This window comes from Bufo bufo, chromosome 10, assembly GCF_905171765.1.
Source record: "Bufo bufo chromosome 10, aBufBuf1.1, whole genome shotgun sequence".
NCBI classification, from domain to species: Eukaryota; Metazoa; Chordata; class Amphibia; order Anura; family Bufonidae; genus Bufo; species Bufo bufo.
In genome coordinates this window covers 81185716-81208019 of record NC_053398.1, presented here as the reverse complement: position 1 = coordinate 81208019, position 22304 = coordinate 81185716, and the positions used below count along the sequence as shown (strand labels likewise).

The following is a 22304-nucleotide window of genomic DNA, read 5'->3' as shown; positions in this document are numbered from 1 at the left end:
TTGAGCCAGAGCATACCATTTTGTGTAGCCTGTGACTTTTGTCTGTGACACTTTGCTTAAAAACATCCCACCTGTTGTTACCTATCTGATCTACCTGATGTACATACATCTCCATACTGTTTTGCAGCTACAGATGCTAATGTACTACAGTTACAGAATAGATATTTCTAGGCATTAGTGACATTACTTAGTGTCAAAACCAGGCAGTCAAGAACCATGTCATTTGCATTTGTGTCTAGACCATACAACAAGCACCTGACTCTAAAATCAGCTTCTGGACTTACACCAGCGCAATATCACTGCTGCTTTCATATTTCATTCTGAAACTTTCTTTGTTCTTGCTAGTAACAGGTTGCTAAATTCTAAATAAATGTATGTATATTGAATTTATTTGAGATAATTTTGCTTACTTTTTAATACAATAATAGGAGAGCAATTTCTACCTTCTGTTATACCTCGTTTCTTCTCCCACATTATGTATGTGTTTACATGATTGTTAAGGGGGATATTATTAATTACCAATATTTGTCAATACCAATAATTAATATTCCTAAATAGGCGTGAGTCATCTACTGTGCCCCCGCCTATTTATTCCCTTAATATAATGTAACATATGCACCCTCACCTTGCCTGCACGCTGCGCTGAAAGCCAACTGCCTACGCCTTACTGTACTATAATAATGGACCAGACACTGTGCCCTTAAATAATAAAATATTTATTACACAATAGTCTACTAATACACTATATCTATATATATATATATATATATATATATATATATATATATATTGATCAATGGTTATAGATATATATACATATAGACGCACACATCACGGTACAGTAAGATTACAAACCTAACTACACTAGACAATACACAATTCCCAATTCTCAACCCACACACTATCTATACAATACACTTACATACATTCATTAGCAGCATCCCACCCGCCTGGCTACTCACTGTCCCTACGGGGTAGAAAGGGTATTTAGCCATGAGTACAGGTTCAGGGAATACAGGGTCAATACAGCCCAGCAATGCAAGGGTTAAAGCGGGGCTGTAAACCACACAATCCCTGCAATGTAGGGATAATCACAGTGCAGGGGATGATGGACATAAAGGGGTTAACCGAAGGTTGGACATAAGGGGTTACCTGGGTCAGGGGTATTGGGGCTATTACAGGGGACCAGGATATCAAGGGTAAATGCAGCCCAGCAAGGGTATGCTGGGGCTGCACACAGGGAATGCCAAAGAACTGGGGAGCAGGGATTGGAGGGGTTAAGGATATGGGCAGAAGGTGTTAGCAGGGGTAAAAGACCTGCAGGACAGTGCAATAGGGGTTAATGATACTCTAGGGAGTTACGCTCGTCCCAGGACAGATCCTCGCTTGCCTGGGGATGGTTCTCCCTCATCCATGGGGCTGCATGCACTCCACTTCTCCCTCTCCTCTACCAAGTGTGCCTCTCTTTTTCCTCAAATCCCAAGAGTCCTCCCCCCTAGTCCCAAAATGCTGGAAGTAGGGGGGATGGAGCTTAGCCATGGGGCAGAGGTGTGGAAACTGGTTCATGATGTCTCTGGTTAGAAAGCCCCCTGACAAACGGTGCCAGAGTCTTCAATCTTTGTCCTGAGGTGACCAGCAAACGAGACCATCCTACTGTTTAGGGCCTGAACAAAAGAGGACTAGATACTGATCAGCTGTTATCCTACAGGCTATCAGCACAAGTTTTTCTCTAAACATGGGGGATGAACTGTTGATAAGAGTTGATAGGGAATTGAATCTAGGGAATATTTAATTCACTTCCCTCTACATATACAGTACAGACCAAAAGTTTGGACACACCTTCTCATTCAAAGAGTTTTCTTTATTTTCATGACTATGAAAATTGTAGATTCACACTGACGGCATCAAAACTATGAATTAACACATGTGGAGTTATATATATAACAAACAAGTGTGAAACAACTGAAAATATGTCATATTCTAGGTTCTTCAAAGTAGCCACCTTTTGCTTTGATTACTGCTTTGCACACTCTTGGCATTCTCTTGATGAGCTTCAAGTAGTCCCCTGAAATGGTTTTAACTTCACAGGTGTGCCCTGTCAGGTTTAATAAGTGGGATTTCTTGCCTTATAAATGGTGTTGGGACCATCAGTTGCGTTGAGGAGAAGTCAGGTGGATACACAGCTGATAGTCCTACTGAATAGACTGTTAGAATTTGTATTATGGCAAGAAAAAAGCAGCTAAGTAAAGAAAAACGAGTGTCCATCATTACTTTAAGAAATGAAGGTCAGTCAGTCAGCCGAAAAATTGGGCAAACTTTGAAAGTAAGGGCTATTTGACCATGAAGGAGAGTGATGGGGTGCTGCGCCAGATGACCTGGCCTCCACAGTCACCGGACCTGAACCCAATCGAGATGGTTTGGGGTGAGCTGGACCGCAGAGTGAAGGCAAAAGGGCCAACAAGTGCTAAGCATCTCTGGGAACTCCTTCAAGACTGTTGGAAGACCATTTCAGGGGACTACCTCTTGAAGCTCATCAAGAGAATGCCAAGAGTGTGCAAAGCAGTAATCAAAGCAAAATGTGGCTACTTTGAAGAACCTAGAATATGACATATTTTCTGTTGTTTCACACTTGTTTGTTATGTATATAATTCCACATGTGTTAATTCATAGTTTTGATGCCTTCTTAGTCATGAAAATAAAGAAAACTCTTTGAATGAGAAGGTGTGTCCAAACCTTTGGTCTGTACTGTATGTATATATATATATATATATATATATATATATCCACAGATGCTTGGGGCACATCTATAAACATATACACACACATACACTGCGTGCAGAATTATTAGGCAAATGAGTATTTTGACCACATCATCCTCTTTATGCATGTTGTCTTACTCCAAGCTGTATAGGCTCGAAAGCCTACTACCAATTGAGCATATTAGGTGATGTGCATCTCTGTAATGAGAAGGGGTCAAAAGAAGGACTTGACAGGCTCAGAAAAGTCAAAAATAGTGAGATATCTTGCAGAGGGATGCAGCACTCTTAAAATTGCAAAGCTTCTAAAGCGTGATCATCGAACAATCAAGCGTTTCATTCAAAATAGTCAACAGGGTCGCAAGAAGCGTGTGGAAAAACCAAGGCGCAAAATAACTGCCCATGAACTGAGAAAAGTCAAGCGTGCAGCTGCCAAGATGCCACTTGCCACCAGTTTGGCCATATTTCAGAGCTGCAACATCACTGGAGTGCCCAAAAGCACAAGGTGTGCAATACTCAGAGACATGGCCAAGGTAAGAAAGGCTGAAAGACGACCACCACTGAACAAGACACACAAGCTGAAACGTCAAGACTGGGCCAAGAAATATCTCAAGACTGATTTTTCTAAGGTTTTATGGACTGATGAAATGAGAGTGAGTCTTGATGGGCCAGATGGATGGGCCCGTGGCTGGATTGGTAAAGGGCAGAGAGCTCCAGTCCGACTCAGACGCCAGCAAGGTGGAGGTGGAGTACTGGTTTGGGCTGGTATCATCAAAGATGAGCTTGTGGGGCCTTTTCGGGTTGAGGATGGAGTCAAGCTCAACTCCCAGTCCTACTGCCAGTTTCTGGAAGACACCTTCTTCAAGCAGTGGTACAGGAAGAAGTCTGCATCCTTCAAGAAAAACATGATTTTCATGCAGGACAATGCTCCATCACACGCGTCCAAGTACTCCACAGCGTGGCTGGCAAGAAAGGGTATAAAAGAAGAAAATCTAATGACATGGCCTCCTTGTTCACCTGATCTGAACCCCATTGAGAACCTGTGGTCCATCATCAAATGTAAAATTTACAAGGAGGGAAAACAGTACACCTCTCTGAACAGTGTCTGGGAGGCTGTGGTTGCTGCTGCACGCAATGTTGATGGTGAACAGATCAAAACACTGACAGAATCCATGGATGGCAGGCTTTTGAGTGTCCTTGCAAAGAAAGGTGGCTATATTGGTCACTGATTTGTTTTTGTTTTGTTTTTGAATGTCAGAAATGTATATTTGTAAAAGGTTGAGATGTTATATTGGTTTCACTGGTAAAAAAAAATAATTGAAATGGGTATATATTTGTTTTTTGTTAAGTTGCCTAATAATTATGCACAGTAATAGTCACCTGCACACACAGATATCCCCCTAAAATAGCTAAAACTAAAAACTACTTCCAAAAATATTCAGCTTTGATATTAATGAGTTTTTTTGGGTTCATTGAGAACATGGTTGTTGTTCAATAATAAAATTAATCCTCAAAAATACAACTTGCCTAATAATTCTGCACTCCCTGTATATACAAAACCGGGGGTATGAATGGGCAGCAATATGCCCACATACATACTGTCATGCTGACATAAGTGTATATACCTAGACATGTGTGCAAATACATACACACATATCTATATATACACACACTTGCATATACCTGGGGCATCACATACAGGGGACATACATATGTCCCCACTTGCCATACAGGGCCAATATATACATGGCCATACAGGAAATATATATCCCTATTGGCCATATAAAGGGGCCCATATACATATATACACATATCAATAATACTGCACGAATCAAAGGGAGTCTGTCAGCAGTTTTCACACTGCAGCGATATATAGGAGACCTGGAAAGCTGTTTAGACAGGGTCTGTCACCTCTCTCCTAGCCCTGTGAAGTACAGTACTACATGAATAGTACTGCTGCCCCTGACTCCAGATTTCTAATTTGTATATCCATACTCTCACCAGTTCCTTTATTGTGCACCTGCAAACATGACGAGGACTTATGAGGATGCACATATAATGTAGAGGACTCCAGGTTGAGTCCTCTCAATGTATTCCAGTGCTGGTTTGTGTGTGCACAGTGTGGGAGCAGGGGTGAGCATGGTCATACAACTTAGTGGTCCAGAGTCAGGGGCAGCAGTATTATTCATGTAGTTCTGCACTTCACAGGGCTTGGGGGAGGTGACAGATTCCCTTAAAGCATATTTTTGTATATAGTTTTTTGTCGGCATCACTGTGACAGAAGTTTTAATTTTCATGGATGCTTCCTCAAGTGCCTCCTTTGTACTAAAGTGTTTCCAGCTCTCTGCAGAGAGCGGTTTCACAACCCCTCCCGTCTGCTCTTCAGTAAGGCTACTTTCACATCTGCGTTTTTGCTGGATCCGTCATTGATCAGCAAAAACGCTTCAGTAAGGATAATACAACCGTCTGCATCTGAAGGGATCCGGTTGTATTATCTTTAAAATAGCCATCCGGATTCGGCAGTAAAACCATTGTAAGTCAATGGGGGGCAGATCGGTTTTCTTTTGTGTCTGGGAAAATGGATCCAGCACCATTGACTTGCATTGTGTTTCATGCCTGATCCATCTTGCTCCGCATTCCATGATGCACTCAAAAACGCAGTTTGAAGTGTTTTTCTATCCACCGAACGGAATGCATTCTGGTGCACTCCGTTACGTTCAGTTCAGTTTTGTCCCCATTGACATTGTTTGCCTCTTTTTTCCAATGACGGATCTCAATACCGGGAAGAAAAGGCGCGCTAGCCTTAGTGCTGTAGCAGGCTACTGGTTGGATGCTACAGTGGTCACTCACAAGTAGGGTGGACAGGTGGAGGAAGACTTGCTAGATAGAGCCCAAGAGTGTGAGGGACATCCTTCCAGCCACTTGCAGAAAAAAAATCTGTCCGTGATCCTGCTAATGAAATGATAAAAAAAAAGGACGCTTGAACAGCTTTCCAGCAGGTAGCTGAACAAATAGCAGGTGGTACTATACAGATAAATTTTATTGAATAACTCAGTGGCTACACTAACTTTTTTATTACATATTGCTGACATATCGCCAGCACACCCGTCCTTAATAAAAAAAAAAAAAAAACAGGTGTGCTGGTGATATTTTAGAAATATGCACCACAAGTAATTTTGTAAATCTTTGTGAACAAGATTTTGAGATCCAATGTGGGCACTTCTACTGGGCAGAGCCATTTTAGCTCTGTGTTAAAGAGGTTGTCCCATGAAAAATATTCTACAGTTTTCAAACCAGCACCTGGATCCTTTCATAATTGCATATAATTAAAAATGTAACATAGCCAATCAGTTATTAGTTAAAATGTATAGCTCCACCTGCTTTGTTTTGTTTCTTATTTCTTTGCCCTGCTCACCGATATGGCCGCACATGCTCAGTTTCATCCTTCAGCTGCCTCCTGAGTTGATAGGGAGAGCCTGGACACGCCCCCTGAGCTGTGATAGGGAGAGCCTGGACACGCCCCCTGAGCTGTGATAGGGAGAGCCTGGACACGCCCCCTGAGCTGTGATGGGGAGAGCCTGGACACGCCCCCTGAGCTCCAGCAGAATAGACACTCGCCTTGAGCTGCCAGCTTGATATAAATCTAGCAGAGCAATAGATGGGACTATCTCTGGATCCATGTGCGGTACAGGGCTGGTTCTAGCTTTGTTAGAAACCGATTTCCATGTACTACATAATGTCTGATTTTCATTTCATACTTTAATCATAAGATAAACCCTTTTAATTAGGAAGCACAGTGGTTCAGAAATTAGTGAAAGAAGTGTTGCCTTGCAGAGTGAGTTTAAATCAGACCTGGGCCAACAACAAGTGCAGTTTGTATGTTAGAAGTATGTTTGCATTGGCTTCCTCCAGGTACTAAACACACTGATGGGCTTCTTATCAAATATTGTATGTTTAAGCAGGCCCCATTAGGGCAAGGGATGCATAATGGTAAACACAAGTTATGCTGCTCTGCAGAATATGTTGCAGTGATAGAAATAGAAATGAAATGTTTTGCTTCCCAACAACACCTTCTGTATACTGGTGTGTGCAACTGGGACTAATAATGCTGTATGTTAACTCCACAGGAAGTCAGTTATTGTCAGGGGATGAGTCAAATTGCTGCTGTGCTGCTTATGTATCTGAACGAAGAAGATGCTTTCTGGGCTCTAGCGCAACTGTTGACCAACCAAAGGCATGCAATGCATGGTGAGTTCATCCATGAAGTGTGAAAATATGTTCTCTTGTTTTACAGAATTTACAAATTATTTTTCTTTTGCTCTAAAAATCCTTTATTTAAATATGAACTGTCACTTCTCCTGACATGTCTGTTTTACTAATAGTTTGATTTCTCATGCTGTAACGATTCTGGAGCATCTTTTCATATACCTTTTATGTTCCATTCCTCAGTTATTGCTCCTAGAAGTTTATGAATACGTTACAAACTGGGTGTTACCAGTTGGGTGTGTGTCCCTGCCACAGTATGACACTGCCCAATCAGTGTTGCCAATGTCAAATGGTGCAAGGACACTACCACCCCTCCCCCCCCCAATTGGTAGCACCCAGTTGTAGATTCAACTTCTAGTAGCAAGTCTTAGACCTTTGGCAGAACAGAGAGCGCGAGTAGGGTGGTAGACTGAGACGAGCGAGGATATGTATGGAGGTGCAGCACTGTGGAGAGCTTTGTGGGTGAGAAGTTTGAACTGTGTTCTGTGGTGGATGGGCAACCAGTGAAGGTCAGTTTTTGAGAGGTTCAGTTTCAGATAGAGACAGGACATTATGTTGTATAGTTGGGTGTCATCAGCATAGAGATGGTACTGAAAAACAAATCTACTGATGGTCTGTCCGATAGGGGCTTTGTAGAAATGGAAAAGGAGAGGCCCTAACTTAACCCTGAGGAACCCCAACATCAAAATCATGAGAATAAGTAGTAGTATCAGTGAATGATACACTAAAGAAGCGGAGAGAGCAGTGTCCTTACGGCCAGTTGAGTGGAGTATGGTTAGGAGGAGTTTGTGGTCTATCATATCAAATGGTGCACAGCGATCCAGAAGAATCAGTAGAGAATAGTTGACATTCCTTTTTGCTATCAGGAGATCGTTAGACACTTTAGTAAGGACCGTTTCTGTAGAGTGGAGGGGCTGAAAGCCAGATTATAATGGGTCAAGAAGAGAGTTTGCAGAAAGATAGCTTATTAATTGAGAGTAGTTGTGGTTTTCCATGAGTTTAGAGATGAATGTGGTTAGAAACAGGTGAGTAGTTAGCAGCAAAGTTCGGGTCAAGAGATGGTGGTTTTGTTTTTAGTAGTGTGATTATAACAGAATGTTTGAAAGTGGACAGAAAGATGCCAGAAGTGAGGGGTTAAGTATTGTAATTAGTTTATTAATGACAGCCGGGGAGAGAGACTAGAGGAGGTGTGCTGAAATAGGATCACTGCTTCTTCTGTTATAGGGTCAAATGAGGAAAGAGAATGCGAGGAAGTATGGGAGAGAGTAGGATCAAAGCTTCTTGGGGACTGGGAGATTTTTCCTGCTGAATGTTACCAATCTTATATCTGGAGTAAGTAGCCAGGTCTTCAGCATAGAGGTCAGTGATGAGCACATGCGCTTTGGGGCTTAGAAGGGAGTGAAAAGTATAAAACAGTTGTATTGGGTTATTTGAGATTGAAGAGATGAGAGGAGGATGGCTGAGTTGTGGCTCTTCAGCATAAATTCCATAATGGAGGAAATCTGCACATATTCATGATTTTCTCTATAAGTGTTCAGCGCACTTAGAGCTCTGCTGGAAAAAAAAACGTGTTTCAAGTCTGTACCAGGGCTGCCGCTTTCTACGTCGAGAAGGTCAGATTGTAATTGGAACTTCGTCATCCAGGGTGGTTTTGAGGGTATGGTTGTAATGATTGGCAGCTATATCTGGACAAGAGATGGAAGAGATTAGGGCAAAAGATAACTGTAGAGTGTCGGTGAGTTAATGGTGTGTAGGTTTCTGTATGTGTGAAAGGTAGGAATGTCATGAGAAGCGTGAGAGGTCTGTATAGTAAAGGAAAGAAGATTGTCAACTCACCCTTCCCACTTTCTGACTACAAAGTCAGAGACTGAGCAGAGGCGGAAGAAAACTAGATAAAGTGTATTGTCGTCTTTGTGCATGGTAGTGGAAGTGAGTTGTGAGAGGCCAAAAGAGGAGGTTATAGAAAGAAAGTGAGATGCTGATGGGTACGTAGGATAGTCAGTGGGGATCTTAAAATCACCCATAAGAGTTGGTAATTCAGACGATAGGAAGTGGGGAAGCCAGGCAGCTTAATGATCCAGAAGAATGATCTGGTGGGGGGAGACTGGGGGCTGTGCACATAAGCTATAATAATATTCTGCAATAGTTACCTATTACAATGTATTTTACCAGGGAGTCCTACCTGTGGCAAGGCCTAAATAGGCTTCCATACTTGGCAGATATTCGGGCTGTCACGCCCTGCCCTGTGGATGTTCTTAGGAGATCTGTCAGAGTTGCTGCACGTGACTCGATCTGACAGTTTGGTTTGTTGTGGGTTTCTACAGAATCCCACCTCCTCCCAGGTGTTCTGTAGGTAATTGGTGAGGCTATTTATTCCCTATAGCCTTTGCGGGTTATAGTTCTGCCTTGTGTGAGCTCTGGAAATTTGGTGGATCGTCTGCTCCAACACATCTCTAGATAAGTCCTTTTTCCTTCTGTGTCTGTTTTTACTAGGCCTCTAGGGTGACGCTAGCTTCTTCGGTTGTTGAAGGAGCTGGGTGTCTCTTTCCCTCTTCCTTACAGCTGAGGGTTTGGTTCAGTGTGTTATAGTCTTAGGTATGTGGGCACGTGCATATCTACCATCGAGATATGCACATGGGTAGGGATGTCCCGATACCGATACCAGTATCGGTATTGGGACCGATACCGGGCATTTGCACGAGTACATGTACTCGTGCAAATGTCCCCGATACCACTGCCGATACCTGTGCGCCGCTTCTATGTGTCTGTGTCCGTCCGCAGCCTGCCCCTGCACCTCGCACAGCTAACAGCTTCAGAGGCAGCAGCAGGCACTGTGTAATAGGAGCCAACAGTGGAAGCTAGCTCCGCCCCGCCCCGCCCTCCAACCAATCAGAGACTCACAGCACAGGGAGCGTAGTGCAGGGACTCAGAGAATCGTCTGACAGTTTATTAGTTAAAAGAATCTAATGAGTCACCGACTGTGTCACCGAGTCCCTGCCAGGCTTCCTGCTCTGCGGCTCCCTGTAAGTCCGTCCGGGGGAAGGGGGGGGCATTATTAGCATAGCATGTAGTGGAGCTGGGTGTGTACAGGGTGCATGTAGCAGAGCAGGAATTCTGGCAGGGACTCGGTGACACAGTCTCTGACTCATTAGTTTCTTTTAACTAATAAACTCTCAGACGATTCTCTGAGTCCCTGCAATAACTATACATTGTAATTACATCAGTCTGCTCCACTGCATTCACTGCAGCAGAGCTGTGTTTGCCAGGAGCGAGTCCCTCCAAAGGTGATAGTGTCTGTCTTCTATGGCCCTGGTCCTTCCCTTCCTGCTTGCAAGCTGCACATTGATCTCTAAAAGCAGGCATTAGGGCAAGAAGAAATATACATTACTGTATGATGGCCACAAGACTATTATACTGAGGAGGGGGGCTTCAAAAATTGTTTTCCTGACTCCTTACAGTAGCGTCTCCTTGTGGCCGTCCCATACAGTATAACGTCTCCTTGTGGCCGTCCCATACAGTGTAACGTCTCCTTTTGGCTGCCCCCATACAGTATAATGTCTCCTTGTGGCCGCCCCCATACAGTGTAACGTCTCCTTGTGGCCGTCCCATACAGTGTAACGTCTCCTTGTGGCTGCCCCCATACAGTATAATGTCTCCTTGTGGCCGTCCCATACAGTGTAACGTCTCCTTGTGGCTGCCCCCATACAGTATAATGTCTCCTTGTGGCTGCCCCCCATACAGTATAACGTCTCCTTGTGGCTGCCCCCATACAGTATAACGTCTCCTTGTGGCTGCCCCCCATACAGTATAACCTCTCCTTGTGGCTGCCCCCCATACAGTGTAACGTCTCCTTGTGGCTGCCCCCATACAGTATAATGTCTCCTTGTGGCCGCCCCATACAGTGTAACGTCTCCTTGTGGCTGCCCCCATACAGTATAATGTCTCCTTGTGGCCGCCCCATACAGTGTAACGTCTCCTTGTGGCCGCCCCATACAGTGTAACGTCTCCTTGTGGCCGCCCCATACAATGTAACCTCTCCTTGTGGCTGCCCCCATACAGTGTAACGTCTCCTTGTGGCCGCCCCCATACAGTATAACCTCTCCTTGTGGCCGCCCCCATACAGTGTAACGTCTCCTTGTGGCCGCCCCATACAGTATAACGTCTCCTTGTGGCCGCCCCATACAGTATAACGTCTCCTTGTGGCTGCCCCCATACAGTGTAACGTCTCCTTGTGGCTGCCCCCATACAGTGGTGTCTCCTTGTGGCTGCCCCCATACAGTATAATGTCTCCTTGTGGCCCCCATACAGTATAACGTCTCCTTGTGGCTGCCCCATACAGTGTAACGTCTCCTTGTGGCCGCCCCATACAGTGTAACGTGTCCTTGTGGCCGCCCCATGCAGTGTAACGTCTCCTTGTGGCCGCCCCCATACAGTGTAACGTCTCCTTGTGGCCGCCCCATACAGTGTAACGTGTCCTTGTGGCCGCCCCATGCAGTGTAACGTCTCCTTGTGGCCGCCCCCATACAGTGTAACGTCTCCTTGTGGCCGCCCCATGCAGTGTAACGTCTCCTTGTGGCTGCCCCCATACAGTGTAACGTCTCCTTGTGGCCGCCCCCATACAGTGTAGCGTCTCCTTGTGGCCGCCCCCCATACAGTATAACGTCTCCTTGTGGCCGCCCCCATACAGTATAACGTCTCCTTGTGGCCGCCCCCATACAGTATAACGTCTTCTTGTGGCCGCCCCCATACAGTATAACGTCTTCTTGTGGCTGCCCCCATACAGTATAACGTCTCCTTGTGGCTGCCCCCATACAGTGTAACGTCTCCTTGTGGCCGCCCCATACAGTATAACGTCTTCTTGTGGCTGCCCCCATACAGTATAACGTCTCCTTGTGGCTGCCCCCATACAGTATAACATCTCCTTGTGGCTGCCCCATACAGTATAACATCTCCTTGTGGCCCCCATACAGTGTAATGTCTCCTTGTGGTTGCCCCATACAGTATAACGTCTCCTTGTGGCCCCCATACAGTGTAATGTCTTCTTGTGGTTGCCCCATACAGTATAACGTCTCCATATGGCTGCCCCCCATACAGTATAACGTCTCCTTGTAGCTGCCCCCATACAGTATAACGTCTCCTTGTGGCTGCCCCCATACAGTATAACGTCTCCTTGTGGCTGCCCCCATACAGTATAACGTCTCCTTGGAATGTTATAGTTCTGTTTTTGGGCCTTTTGGTTGGTCAGTGGTCAGAAAATACATGTGTGTGTATTTTATTGTTAAAATTAGTATCGGTAATTGGTATCGGTGAGTACTTAAATAAAAGTATCGGTACTCGTACTCAGTCTTAAAAAAATGGTATCGGGACATCCCTACACATGGGCATAGCAGCTTAGGGAAAGTGTTTTAGGGATTGCTAGGAGGTGACCCCTTTGTTCCCTAGTATTTTGGGGCCTAGTCAGTTGTTTTGTTTGCTTTGCCGTGTTCTGTTTCCTTCCCTTATCTTACCTACCGTGACATTATAACCTGCCGTACCGTAATTTTTTCCCTTGCTGTTTGCAAAATGGAAACTATTAATGCTTTGGTTGATCACATGCAGGAATTGTCTTTGGAGGTAGCTGACCTTCGCAATTCGGTTGCACGTTGTCGGAGTACTTTGGCGTCCGGCGCCGCCGGGGGAAACCAGGTCTGCCTGGAACCTAAGGTCGCTCTCCCTGATAGGTTATCCGGGGGAAGTGATAACTTTGTTTGGTTCAGGGAGTCCTGTAAATTGTATTTTCGTCTGCGTCCCATTTCATCTGGAGACGAAAACCAAAGAGTAGGGATTATTATTTCTCTGCTAAAAGGTGACTCTCAGTCTTGGGCTTTTTCTCTGCTGACTGGTTCACAGTCCCTCCGGTCGGTGGATGAATTTTTCGGAGCCCTAGGCCTGATTTATGATGACCCAGACCGGGTCTCTATGGCTGAATCTAAGTTGCGCAGCTTGTGCCAGGGAGAATGTACTGCTGAGTTGTATTGTGCTGAATTTAGAAGATGGGCGACTGACTCAGAGTGGAATGATCCTGCACTCCGTAGTCACTTCTGTCAGGGGATATCTGAGAGATTAAAAGATGCCCTTGCATTTCATGAAAAACCTGATTCTTTGGAGGCGGCCATGTCTTTGGCCATAGGGATTGATGGACGTCTTAGGGAGAGGTGCAAGGTTTCCCTCGGGCAGGGGGTTCTGTCTGGTGGGGAATCAGTCCCTCCTGTCCCTCGGGGTACTATGACACTTGAATTAGGGGCTGGAGAGGAGCCTATGCAATTGGGTCAGGTTACTTCTTGCTCTGGTAACATAGGAATTTTAGGAAGCTGACTAGACTGTGTTATTTCTGTGGTAAAGAAGGTAATTTCGTTAATGCGTGCCCTTTTATTAAACCTCAAAGTGGTATTGAAAAACAAATAGGGGATTCCTTAAAAGAAAAAAAAAAGCTCCCTTAATCTTGTTAGTGTGAATGGGGAGTCAGAGCAGGCATATTCGTATCCTACCTGCAGTACCCGATTCCTCCTGCCTGCCATGGTGACGCTAGATTCTGGAAATGTTGAGTTAAAGGTATTTGTTGACAGTGGCGCAGGGGTTAATCTTATTGATTTTCAATTTCTTCAGAGTCATGGTTTTAAAACTTGCGCATTAAGAAAGAGTTACCAGTGTTTGCTATAGATTCCGCCCCCCCCCCCCCCCCCCTCGCAAAGATGTGAAACTCATATTGTTCAGGATATTCATTTGAGGGTGATTCTCATGTTGAGTTCATTTCTTGTTTTGTTATGAAAGGTTTGCCTGCTCCGATGGTTCTGGGTTTACCATGGTTGATAAAACATAACCCTACCATTGACTGGCAAACAAGACAAATCAGTAATTGGAGTGAATTTTGTATGAACAAATGTCTTAGTGCCTCTATTTCGGGGGTGTCCACTAAGGTTTTGCCTCAGTTTCTTTCGGATTTTTCGGACGTTTTCTCGGAGGTTGAAGCTTAGGAGTTGCCCCCTCACCGAGAGTATGATTGTCCGGTCAATCTTATCCCCGGAGCAAAATTGCTAAAATCTTGGTTATATAATCTTTCTCAACCCGAAAGAGTAGCTATGTGGGAGTATACTGCCGAGAGTTTGGCAAAGGGACATATTAGACCATCTAAGTCTTCTATGGCCGCTGGCTTCTTTTTCGTAAAGACTATTTATTATTCCTCCCTCTCCCTATAGCCTTTGCGGGTTATAGTTCTGGCTTGTGTGAGTTCTGGAAGTTTGGTGGATCGTCCGCTCCAACACATCTCTAGATAAGTCCTTTTCCCTTTTACCTTCTGTGTCTGTTTTTACTAGGCCTCTAGGGTGACGCTAGCTTCTTTGGTTGTTGAAGGAGCTGGGTGTCTCTTTCCCTCTTCCCTACAGCTGAGGGTTTGGTTCAGTGTGTTATAGTCATGTGGGCATGTGCATATCTACCATCGAGATATGCGCATGGGCCTAGCAGCTTAGGGAAAGTGTTTTAGGGATTGCTAGGAGGTGACCCCTTTGTTCCCTAGCATTTGGGGCCTAGTCAGTTGTTTTGTTTGCTTTGCCGTGTTCTGTTTCCTTCCCTTATCTTACTTACCGTGACAGGGGTCTTTGCAAGGCTTCTGGCTGATATTGAGTGCTGGCCAGGAGGTGTGGGGAGAATAAAAAGACAGGGCATCATACAGTGCAGCCAGTGGAGGAACTAACATGCTAGTTAGAAAATTATTACACAGTCAGTAGTTGCATTCATTCACATCAATTTCATGGTTAGCTTCACTAAAGTATAATTGCTTTTCATAAAGCATAAGATTTGTACATTATGATTTTAAAGGGCTGGTTACAGAACTACTGTAGATCATTCTTTCTAAAAGTTAATAGTGCCTTTATTACCTCTTGATAGAATTGTAATACACTATTATTTTTATCCTAAGGATTTGTTCACGTCTGTGCATTTAGGTCGGTTGGGTTTGTCAGGGAGCCTGGCTGCGCTGTTTTGTCCAGCTTTTTTGATGAAATCTGTGATGGAGATTCAGTAAATGCAGATGTGAAAAAAGCCTTAGTGCTGCATACATTACCTTTCTTCAAGCTTAGGTTAGTTGATTCTAAATAGAACCTCTCAAGGTAATATGATGGGTAAATAGTTACATTTAGGATCCTTAGGGACTGTGGCGAAACCAACCTCGCTACTGGGTTTCGGAGGGGCCTGGCTACCAGCCTCTTGCCTCAGGATTATGGCCCATACTAACTTTAAAGGAGAAGACAGACCGGCCGCACAGCTTAAATCTGTCTTTGGAATTGTATTTTATGTTATGTGAGGGTACCCAGATAGTTAATTTTATTGTATTCGTGTAGTCTGAGTGCCATTCACCTAATAATATGCACTCACACTTGAGCTATCTGGGGATATGTTAAATGTCTGTGTTTACTGTAAGCGTTGTGACATTGCATGTTTAAATGGTGATTTCTGTCCTGTTGTCCGCACATGTCTATTGGTGATTTCCCTTTGTCTTGAGAGATAATTGAATTACTCCTCGGTTGTCTCCAGGGCAGAGAGGAGGAAACCATGATGCATTGTGGGGATGTATTGTGTCTGTGTATCCTGAATTGCTGCATATCTGTCCTGTGTCACAGTCTTCCTTCTGGTCCCCTAGGGGCGTGTCCACCAGATGGGGACCTGCATAAATACGGACGGGTAGCCCTCAATAAAGGGGTTCCTGTTTTATCCTTCATCATGTTGAGGCTGGTGTTTGGGTAACTGATCGACACTGGGGGATTGCTATACGCTGAAGATTTGCTATACTCCCCTGGCTATAACTACTAGCTCTTGTAAGAGCTGTTCCTGCTCTCTGGATTTAGGAGAGGTTCACCCACTGGAGCCTGGAGCCTTGTCGTAGGTCGAGGGTGGGTAGGAGACGGTGAGACCTCAACCAAGCTTCGGCGGTTCGTGGGGTCTGCAGTGCTTACGGTGTCAAGTGGAGTGCTTGGAGTCCTCGGGAAGCACTAGGAGCATCTATCAACGGAGGTACCCGGTCGGGGTGCTAGGAGATCCGTTACAGGAACAATAAGGATTCATTGGCCACTGCTATCTTTAGCCACTGATGACTGTCTTCATAAAAATAATTGTGTTGCCAGTTTTAGAATATCTAAATTGCTTTTCACAAGTTACTGAGACATGAGCATAACATCCTTCAAAGTCCTCTAAATTAGGAAAGTTCTTTCTAATGTCTAGCAGCAAGGGTATAGGGTAGTACTAACTGTACCGTGCCTTTGCTCATGTATAATACTGCTCCAGATTTGTGTTTTGTTTGTTTTAATCCATTTAATTAATTTCTTTATTTTTTGTCAGCTTTGGATTTTACAGTTATTTAGTATTAATCTACAGAAAATTTCTGGTCATATAATATTATATAATATGTATGTGTTATAGTCCACAGCTGCATTTGTAAGGCTTAAAGGGGTATTCCGGTTGTTAGAAGGCACGGGTTGGAAGCCTGGGGAAGCAATACGAATCGCTCTTGTGAGCTTTCAGGTCTGTGCCTTCGCACCACAAAAGATAAGACATGTCCTATGTTTTGCCGTATGGATTGTGGACCCAGTCAATGGGTCCGTAGCACAGACTGCACACAGCTCGTACCCATGCATTGCAGACCATTCATCTGCATGAGCTCCTACTCTGATTCTCTAGTTTACAGAAACACCCCTTTTGTGGTCATAAACTGCTGTGTGGGCACATGGTAGGGTGCAGATTTTGGAGGGCACATTTCACTAGGATAATTTTAAGTTGCCATGTGGCATTTGAAGTCCCTCTGATACACCCCTATAGTAAAAACTCCGAAAAAGTGACCCCATTTTGGAAACTATGGGATAAGGACAGTTTTATTGGTACTATTTTTAGGTACATATGGTTTTTGATCACTAGATATTATGGAAAAAAATGGCTGTTCTGGCACAGTTTTTCTTTTATGTTTTTTACAGCGTTCAACTGATAGGATAGATATTATTATTTTATAGAGCAGGTCATTTCGGACGCAACATTCACAAATGTGTGTATTTATTTATTTTTGTTTCAGTTTTGCATAATAAAGCATTTTTGGGGGGAAAAAATCATGTTTTTGTCTCTCCATTTTCTGAAAGCCATATTATTATTTTTTTATTATTTGTCTGCCGATCGTCTTGTGTAGGGGCTCATTTGTTGTGTGAAGAGTTGACATTTTTAATGATGCTCTTTTCCCCAGTCGGCTTCATGATGGCACACTCGGAGAGATTGACTTCCTCTGATAGGACAGAAAAACGCACAGAGAGGTTAAAAACCCCACCCCTTCCCCTCATCGCCAGTGTTTTTTCCTGTCCTGCCAGGAAAGGAAGACCAGAGAGGTGCTAGGAGCTCTATGGGTTCCTGGCAGTGTCTGTACCTCAGCAGACTTTTCTTGTACAGACCGGAGGTCTGCTCCTGCGGCACGGCTCTCCCTCCTCCTGTATGGTCTGAGCGCGGGCACCTGGTGATGTTGGTGGCCCCGGTGAAGTTCCCTCCTGCAACAGTCCAGGTGGGCTATATGCGGAGTCGCAATGGCGGCTGGAGCAACGCTAGGACTCGCTTCCCTCCAGCCGCCGGGTGATAACGTCAGACGCAGAGGGAGCGTGGCTTGCGTTGTGACATCACGCTGGCGCTCGTCCCGGCACATACCCAGTGAATAAAAGGGGCAGAATGCCGGCTGAAGATGGCGCCCAGCGTTTGCACCCCTGCTTGTGCCTCTGGCAATCTTTGTGGACCTGACCTGCAGAACATGAGTGCACCTACCACACTTTGCTCAGGATCGGAGCCCCCCACTACCCAGGGTCCAGTGAGTAGCCTGTGTCAGGCACCCCTCATCAATTATCTTACCCTGTAGTGGTTGACCCTTCTCTCCCTTATATGTTTCAGGAAGAAAAGAAGTCTTCCTCTTCTGTTAAAGTTAGGGCCAGGAAGTGCTGCTTTTGTCTGAAACCTCTGCCCTCTTCCGCTTCTAAACCGCTGTTCAAGGTATGTACTGCATCGGTTGTGAAATCAGAGTCCTCTACCCTGTTGGAAGACAATCAAATCTATGGTTAGGGAGGAGGTTCAGTCAGCCCTGGCCTCACAAAGGAGAGAAACTTCGCCTGCCCCCAGGCCCCCTCCCCCTAGACTGGGAACTTCTAGAGATCTTATTAGTGTGGGAAGTGATTCAGATTCAGTAAATCCTGATCTTTTGTATCCTGAGATCTTAGATATGACACAGGAGTCCGATGAAGATAACGAATATAGGCGGTTTCTGTTTAACCCTGCAGACATCGAAGAGTTAATCAGAGCTATAAGGCCCACGGTCAGGATGGAAATTCCAAGGAAGCCCAGAACAGTTCAGGAGGAGATATTCGGGGGTCTGGGGGAAAGGCAGAGGTCTGTGTTTCCTGTGACGGGTAACGTACAGAAGCTGATTAAAGCTGAATGGGACAAACCTGAGATGGGTTCCTTCATTCCCTGGGGCATTAAGAGGAGATATCCCTTTGATGAAACAGATTGCACAGACTGGGGGTCCATCCCTAGAGTCGATACTCATGTGGCCAAGGTCGCGAAACACACGGTCCTTCCTTTCGAGAATGCCACACAGTTGAAGACCCTATGGACAGGAAGGCGGAAAGCCTTCTTAAGAAGACATGGGAAGCCAGGGCAGCACTTTTAAAACCGGGGTAGAGGCGACATGTGTGGCCCGTACCTTAGAAGTGTGGCTAGAGCAGTTAGTTACATTTAGTTAACAAAACTCAGAGGGAACAAATCTTGGACAGCCTTCCCCTACTAAAGATAGCCACTAGCTTCCTAGCAGACGCCTCAGTGAAGTCCGTAAGACTATCTGCCCGTACGGCAGTCCTGTCTAACAGAATTAGAAGGGTCCTTTGACTGAAGCCCTGGTCGGGGTATATGACGTCCAAGAACAAGTTGATTTCTCGTCCGTTCCATGGCCAGTAGATCTTTGGTCCCGACTTGGATAGAATCTTTGAAAACGCCACCGACCACAAAAAAGGTTTTCCTGAAGAGAAATCTAAAAACAGGAAGCAGTTTTTTCGTAACAAAACCCAACCTCAGGATACCAAAACAGAGGAAAATCAGGGAGGTGTGGAGTTATACAAAAGGGGGGAAAGGAAGAAATTTCCTCTTCAACCCCAATAAAGGGGATCCTTCCCCTTCCTCCTCTAAGCAGTGACGCCATCAGGGTTGGGGGAAGCTCCTTCATAAACACCTGGGAGCAAGTAATCGCAGATCCTTTTATTGTCAACATTATAAGAGAAGGTTATGCGATAGAGCTAGAATCTCTTCCCCAACAAAGATTCAGCTCAATACCACATGAGACCCCTGCAAGATCTGATCCTCAGGAAATGGAACAGGTCTCAGCTAACTCTGGACCAGAAGATAGATCTACCCAGGGAGGTAAAAATCTCTTTACAATGGTGTCTCAGAGACAAGAATCTAAAGACGGGGGTCTGCTGGAATCGGGAGGAAAATTCTCTTGACAACAGATGCCAGCTCTTGGGGCTGGGGCGCCCTTGCAGCTGGAAATTCCTTCCAGGGGACTTGGTTCGAATCTCAGAGGAGGATGTTATCCAATTACAAGGAGCTTCGGGCAATTATGGGAAGGTCTAAAAGCAGCACAGACCCAGTCAAGAAACCGTCATGTATTGGTCCACTCTGACAACTCCACAACAGTGGCTTTCATCCGTCATCAAGGGAGTACCAGCCGTGGTCATCTAAAGAGTCTCTCAAGACAGATATTCTCGTGGGCAGAGAAGAATCTAAAATCCCTTAACGCGGTACACCTAAAGGGCTCCCTCAATCTAAGGGCAGATTTTCTCAGTCGGCAGAGACTAGATCCAGGCGAATGGTCTCTTTCTCACACAGCCTTTTGGAAGATCCAGGTTCAGTGGGGCAGTCTGTGTCTGGATCTATTCACCTCAAAGAAAAACCACAAGGTTCCTCATTACTTCTCCCTAAATCCAAGGGATCCCTGCATGGCGGTAGACGCCTTCACTCAGGATTGGACGTCTGGTCTCGTCTATGTCTTTCCACCAATCCTGATGATCCCGAAGGTCCTGCAGAAATTCCAGACCGAGAAGTGTACCCTAATCCTGGTGGTCTCCTTTTGGCCCAGATGGGGCTGGTTCGGTCTTCTGAGATCCCTCAGCCGGGAGGAGCCAATCCTATTTGCCCCGATGGAGGACCTCCTAATGCAGGGCCCAATCAGCCATCCGAACCCAAGGCTTATCAAACTATCAGCCTGGTTACTGAACAGTCCATCATCCAAGGTCTGGGTTTATCTCAGAGGGTGGTAGGTACCCTAAAGCTCAGTAGAAAGTCCAATACCTCCATAGCATATCTAAAGGTGTGGAAAGGGGGGGGGAGGGCAGGTTTACCCAGTTCACTCCCAATATCCCTCTCATTCTGGATTTCCTCCAGAATGGGTTGGATATGGGTCTCTTCCCAAACACTCTAAGGGTGCAGGTGTCCACCCTGCTTGCCCTCCACAACACTAGTCTTTATGATGTTCCCTGGGTTTCTAGGTTTTAGAAGCCTAGAATTAAGAATTTAGTAGCCCCATGGAACCTGAATACAGTCCTTTTTTTAGGCTTGTCAGATTCCCCGTTAGAGCCCATAGATGCTCTGTCTATCAAATGGGTTACTCTTAAGACGGTTTTCCTGGTAGCGATATCTTCCACTAGGAGAGTTTGCGAGCTTCAGGCCCTATCCATCTAGGAGCCATTCCTTAAGGTCCTAGAGGATAAGTTAATATTTAAACTGGACCCCAATTTCCTCCCTAAGGTAGTATCCACCTTTCACAGGTCCCAAGATATTGTCATTCCCTCGTTCTGTGCCAATTCCAGGAATGATCAGGAAACGAAATTCCATAACTTAGAAGGGCAGTTCTTTGTTATATAGACGCTACTAGAGAATGAAGGATAGGCAAAAATTTATTTGTGCATTTTTTTGGCCCTAATAGACTTAGGAAAGCAGCTAAGAGCTCCATATCCCGGTGGATAAGGAGTGCTATTACGGAAGCGTAAAGAGCCTCCTCCTTCTTTTGGATCCCATTTAGTGAGAGCAGTGTCTAGCTCCTGAGCCGAAAGGGCCTGTGCCTCCCTAAAGCAGATTTGCAGGGCGGCCACTTGGAACAGGGCCCATACTTTTACTAAACATTATAGGCTGGATGTATTTGCCAATGAGGATATGGCCTTTGGACACAAGGTCCTGGGTGCTGTAGTCCCTCCCGGAGTTGTTTTCACTTTGTTAGTTCTCCGAGTGTGCTGTCATGGAGACGACTGGGGAAATGAGTATTACACTCACTGGTAATCCGGTTTCCTGGAAGTCTCCATGACAGCACATATATTCACGCCCTTTTATTTTCCATAAATTTCTTTTGGTTCTACCCTTTATCCTGGTCTCCGTTAAAATACACTGGTGATGAGGGGAAGGGATGGGGTTTTTAACCTCTCTGTGTGTTTTCCTGTCCTATTTGAGGATGTCAATCTCTCGGAGTGTGCTGTCATGGGAACTTCCAGGAAACCGTATTACTGGTGAGTGTAATACTCATTTTGGGTACATACAGCTGAAACCAGAAGTTTACATACACTATATAAAAAGACACATACGCATGTTTTTCTCAATATCTGACATAAAATCAGAATAAACCTTTCCTGTTTTTGGTCAATTAGGATTACCATAATTATTATTTTTTGACAAATGCCAGAAAAATGAGAGAGAGAATGTTTTAAGGCATTTTTATTACTTTCTGAAAAGTCAAAAGTTTACATACATTTCTTTTGATGTTTGGTACCATTGCCCTAAAACTGTATGACTTGGATCAAATGTTTTGGATATCCTTCCATAAGCTTCTCACAGTAGTTGATCGGAATTATGGCCCATTCGTCCTGACAAAACTGGTGTAACTGAGCCATGTTTGTTGGTTGCCTTTCTCGCACCTGCCTTTTCAGCTTTGCCCATACATTTTTTTAAAATAGGATTGAGATCAGGGCTTTGTGATGGCCACTCCAAAACATTGACTTTATTATCCTTAAGCCACTTTGTAACCAGTTTGGCTGTATGCTTCTGGTAATTGTCCATTTGGAAGCACGTACAATCCAAATGTTTTTTTGCGTATTGCACGCAGACCCATTCATTTCTATGGGTGCAGGTCCCACCTCTGGGACTTGTCCCTATCTCTAGACTGACGCCCCCAAAGTGAAGGATAGTACAGTG

General features: G+C 44.9%; 1 protein-coding gene across 2 annotated transcripts in view; it reads left to right on the top strand.

Annotated features, from left to right (window-relative positions):
• The window catches only part of LOC120980783 (USP6 N-terminal-like protein), a 188414-nt gene that overhangs the window by 119583 nt on the left and 46527 nt on the right, over positions 1-22304 (top strand). For both annotated transcript variants that reach the window (XM_040410063.1, XM_040410062.1), the window contains one exon: positions 6884-7004. In XM_040410063.1, the coding sequence (XP_040265997.1) occupies positions 6884-7004 (121 nt within the window). The remainder of the gene's footprint in view (positions 1-6883; positions 7005-22304) is intronic.